The 4840-nt window shown below is 38.9% G+C and overlaps 1 protein-coding gene across 1 annotated transcript in view; it reads right to left on the reverse strand.

The window, feature by feature from the left end:
- Nucleotides 1–1278: 1278 nt before the first annotated feature.
- LOC107657338 (60S ribosomal protein L27a) overlaps nt 1279–4840 on the reverse strand; it is a 9138-nt gene continuing 5576 nt past the window's right edge. Inside the window, exons 4-5 of the mRNA XM_016445382.1 lie at nt 2173–2347; nt 1279–1441 (exon numbers count right to left, since the gene is read on the reverse strand). Of these exons, the coding sequence (XP_016300868.1) occupies nt 1313–1441; nt 2173–2347 (304 nt within the window). The 3' untranslated portion in view covers nt 1279–1312. The remainder of the gene's footprint in view (nt 1442–2172; nt 2348–4840) is intronic.

Here is a 4840-nt window from a genome sequence, read left to right on the forward strand (position 1 = left end):
TATTCGCGCGATTTTTTGCGCAGCTCATCAGTGAACAACGGCTCTGTGTAGTTAATGCTGCTCAATGTGAAAGCCCGCAGGTGATGGAGATTTTACCGCTGATTACAGAACCGGCTTTCTGACCAGATGCGCGTTAAATATCGCATGCGATTTATCGTGCAGCCCTACTCAAATGTAAATATTCTAATATTTTGAAATACAGGATTTTTGAATTTCATGAGCTCAATCATCAAATCATCTTAATCATCAAAATTAAAACTAAATAAAAAAACTTTTGAAATGTTTTACTTTACATGTAATGAATCTAGAATATATGAAAGTTTCACTTTTTGAAATGTAAAAAAAAAAAAAAAAGTTGAGATGTGCCTGTATGTATGTATATACAGTAGTCAACGTTTGAAGTGGATCAAAAAAGTTCATCAAATTTGTCCTAAGACAAAAACTCTGGTTATTTAATTTTACGGTCTAAAATGTTGGTTTTAGAACAGCTTTGAAAAGTTTAGATGCACTTCAAATGTTGACTAGTGTATACACCTGTACCGTAGTCTACCTACAAATGAATAACTCCGATGTTTGTATTGCTTTGTGCATTTTTCCTGTCAAAAAAATGTGAAGTAACGTTTTCAAATCCAGATCATTCTGATCAAGATTAAACTTTCTGAACAACTAAACCCAGGACTCAACTAGATTTACTGCTAACATGCTTTCCATCTTAAAACACAAGAAAATACAACCAACTACAGCAAACAGTTTAACTGCATCAATGATAAATGTCTTTCCTGCTAAAAACAAGAAACCATTGAGAAACACTGAGCACTGAACAGAAACTGGCAGATTTACGTGGGCACTTCTAAATACCGTGAATAATTACATATTACAAATTATTCAGAATTTAGAATTAATTTTAAGAATACTTTTCCCATCAACTGGTCAAAATGCACAACACCGCTATATGCTGCGTGAAAGACGCGTGCGCACTCTGACGTAAACAAGCGCGGACGAGAAGCACATGGCGGAACATGTGAGAGACGCTCGATGAAAGCGCACTTTCACTCTCTAGCAATTAATCACAACATGAAAATTTGATACCGGCATATCCCTAAATTATAACGGTTACTGTGTTGGCCTACAAATCGACATCCAAGTGAAACCACTGATGAGATTCAAGGCTGTAAACACCTGTGAAGTCAGATTGATGAGACACCGAATACGGTTTCGATCAGGACAAAATCACTTGCTGAACTCAATGTGCCATGAAAAACACCACAAGAACGAGCATTAATTTTTCTGTTGTTTATTTAGCAAACGCAGTTCAAGCGGTGAGCACACACGCTCCTCCAACACCCTTGATCTTCTCCTCAGCTCGTCTGCTGAAGTACTTGGCCTTCACGATCACCGGCTGCTTGGGCAGCTCGCCTTTCCCCAACACTTTGAAGAAGCCCTGAAAAACAGCACAACATCAGCATATCCACCTGGAGCCAGAGACACCACACAAATCACTCAAATACACAGCACATGCTGAAGAGACAAATACAACAATAACATGCTTCTCCAGATATGAAACATCTTTTCAAACTTAAAGGAAGCTGCTTCACCTTAAACATGAAAATTGTAATTTACTCACCCTAATGTCGTTCCAAATCTGAATGAGTTATGTTGAACACAAAAGATGATATTTTGACAACAACTTTCATTTTTAAGGTGAACTTTTGAAAATTAACATTTAAATTGTCCTCAAGCCATTTTCCTCACATTCTACCACATCTGTGAAGACATCTGACCAGACACAGTCAGACACACAAGTAATTAAAACACAAGGCATGGATGATTTCTGTTTGCAGCAGTGGTTCTGGTGACCCCCAGCACTGCACCCATCTCTGCTATCTGAGATGCACACACGCTGCAGGGGGTCACCTGGAGCAGCATGAAGCAGCACTGTATGGAAAAGCGTCTCCAAACACTGCTCTAGAGCACTCGCAGCACTGCACCTATCTCTGCTATCTGAGACTCTGAGCCGCACACACACTGCAGGGGGTCACCTGGAGCAGCATGAAGCAGCACTGTATGGAGGAGCGTCTCCAAACACTGCTCTAGAGCACTCGCAGCACTGCACCTATCTCTGCTATCTGAGACTGAGACACACACACACACACTGCAGGGTGAAGCACTCACAGCACGCACGACGTCGATGATGGGCGCCGGGCCGTCAGGCTTCTTGCTGTAGTTGACCCTCGTCTGCTCGCTGACCAGAATCCACAGCTTGTCCAGGTTAATGGTGGGGCAGAAGAGAGTGTTCCTCTTCAAGTGGTAGTGTCTCATGCCCACCTTACCAAAATACCCAGGATGACTGCAGGAAACAAACACCAATCAGCACTCCAGAACCAGAGCTCAAGCAGCGTCACGTTCACTAACAGGCTTTCTGCAGACTCATGAAGGGAAATTTAAGACTTCAAAAACCAATGAAGGAGCTCAATCAAGCTAAAGGAAACCATTAGGGCTGGGCGATTTGTCAGGTTTTATTTATTCAAATTTAATGTTTCGTCCACGGTTTTTTAGAAATCAAGGAATCGAGATTTTTAATAGAAATATTACCAGATGTTAGAATTAGACACTTTGATAAGTCAATGATAGCAGTGAAGAGAAGTGAATGATCGGACCGCATGTGATGAGCTGCTCGAGTGACTCGCTCTGTGAAGGACCAGAAATATATCACTAGTGCCATTCACTCAGAAAGAGCTTGTGTGTTCAGAAAGCACTGGAAGAGGAAAACATGCAAGAAGATGAGAGTTGAACTTCTAACTTCAGCACTGTGTTTTTAGAATGCCGTTTCATGCAGGAGACGTTTACATTTTACATTTATCAGCGGCTTTTATCCAAGGAGACTTACAGGACAATAGAAGCAATCAAATCAACAAAAGAGCAATGATACTCAAGTGCTATGACACGTCTCAGTTAGATTAATGCAGTACACCTAGCAAGGTTTTTTTTTTTTAAGTATATAATAAAAAAGAAACGAGCGCAACAGTCAAACGCATCAATGTTCACATAGAAAAAAACTATGGAAAAGCAGCGCAATTGTATTAACCTGTGAAGAACTACTGCTGTATGTCTGATATTTCATGACTGAAAGCTGCTGTAGTGTTTACAGAACATTTATAGTTAATAAGAGTCTACTGCTGATATATCTTCAGTCATTCTGAATTACCTTGACTTGAGAAGCATTTTCCTCCTATTATTTCTGAACTTATAATTAGGGATGCGCCGATCCGATATTCATATCGGGTATCGGCTCCGATAGTGCCATTTTTCTCGGATCGGGTATCGGTCAGAGAGAGCCGATCCAAATCCGAGAATTTTTTTTTTTCCGATTGTGCGAATTATTCTGTGTTACTTCTGAAGCCATACGATAGCTTAATGTGAGCTACATATGAATATTTAAGTCCTTACATTAAAGTTCACACAAACTCTTTTCTCCACTGTGGCTGTCAGTCATTCGTTCAGCCTTTAAACCCTGGTCGCGTTCGGTTACAGCAGTCAGCTCGGTAAAGCTCTCTCCGAGATCATTCTGTGTTCCCATTATACTTGATTTGTAAATACATGTCTATGATTTTGCAAAAAGGACTTTATCTTCTTGCCGGAGTTTAATGTTGTTTGCATATATTTTTTCATATTTGTTTATTTTATTTTTCTGTATAATTAAGTAGTCTGTATCTAGCAGATTGTGAAAGAATTATTATCAGTTCCACACACAGAGATATATAAATTCTACATTTATTTAAATGAGGGAAAAAAACTTCACTGGTATCGGATCAGTATCTGTATCGGCCAATACCGAACCCTAGGTATCGGAATCGGTATCGGAGGTGAAAAAGGCGGATCGGAGCACCCCTACTTATAATATGGATAAGACAATTAGTTCAAGATGTTGTAGTTCATGCGTCTCTTCTGCAGAGAACAAGTGATCCGTTTAACATTTTCACACTTGGAACAGAATTTTCTGCAGCTAGAGGATTAATAAAGGAAAAAGTTACTAGAATCATGCTGTAGTTATATTTTCTAGTTCACAGGTTTTGTAAAAACTTTGACAAAAATTGTAAACACTGAGAATCAGTCAAACATACTGAAAAAAATAAAGAAAAGATGTTAATTTTTTGCCATTTCTCCAGCCCTACAAACAATGAGACCGTGCTGCAACATGAGTCGGAATGAGCGATGTTCAAAAATTAGTTATTTTCACGTTCTCCATTAAAATACGATGACTTGTTGGAATCAGACAAGAAATGACTGAGCTACAGCCGTTTGAAGGCGATAGAGTCAGATCTGATTTAGAGAGAAATGGAGTTAAAGTTTTCTAAAGATTCCAAACAAAATCACCAAGCAACACGACATTCTCCTCCAGTTCTTTTCTTAATAATAATTACTATATTATTAATCACCATATAGCTACTTTTTAATTTTATCTTTGTTATTAAAAATAAGAACAGATGCAAATAAACAGTAGCTTAATCAAGAGCAGTGAGTGATTCTGACTTTTCTTTTCATGTTTGATTAACATTGAGACAGATCTATATTAAGACCTTCTGTATGCATGGATCAAATATAATGTTACACATCAGATTTCCCCAACCATTCACTAAACATTCATGTAAGACATGTGTTTGTGTGAATCTCACCAAGACATATATAGAAACAGCATCTCCTGATGTTTTCAGATACAGTCAAGAACTGAATCACACACACTGTTGCACGTCTCAGTTCTGACAGGACAGTCTCTCTCTCTCTCTCTCTCTCTCTCTCTCTCTCTCTCTTTCTCTCTCTCTCACACACACACACACACACA

This window comes from Sinocyclocheilus anshuiensis, unplaced genomic scaffold, assembly GCF_001515605.1.
Source record: "Sinocyclocheilus anshuiensis isolate Anshui unplaced genomic scaffold, SAMN03320099.WGS_v1.1 scaffold191, whole genome shotgun sequence".
NCBI classification, from domain to species: domain Eukaryota; kingdom Metazoa; phylum Chordata; class Actinopteri; order Cypriniformes; family Cyprinidae; genus Sinocyclocheilus; species Sinocyclocheilus anshuiensis.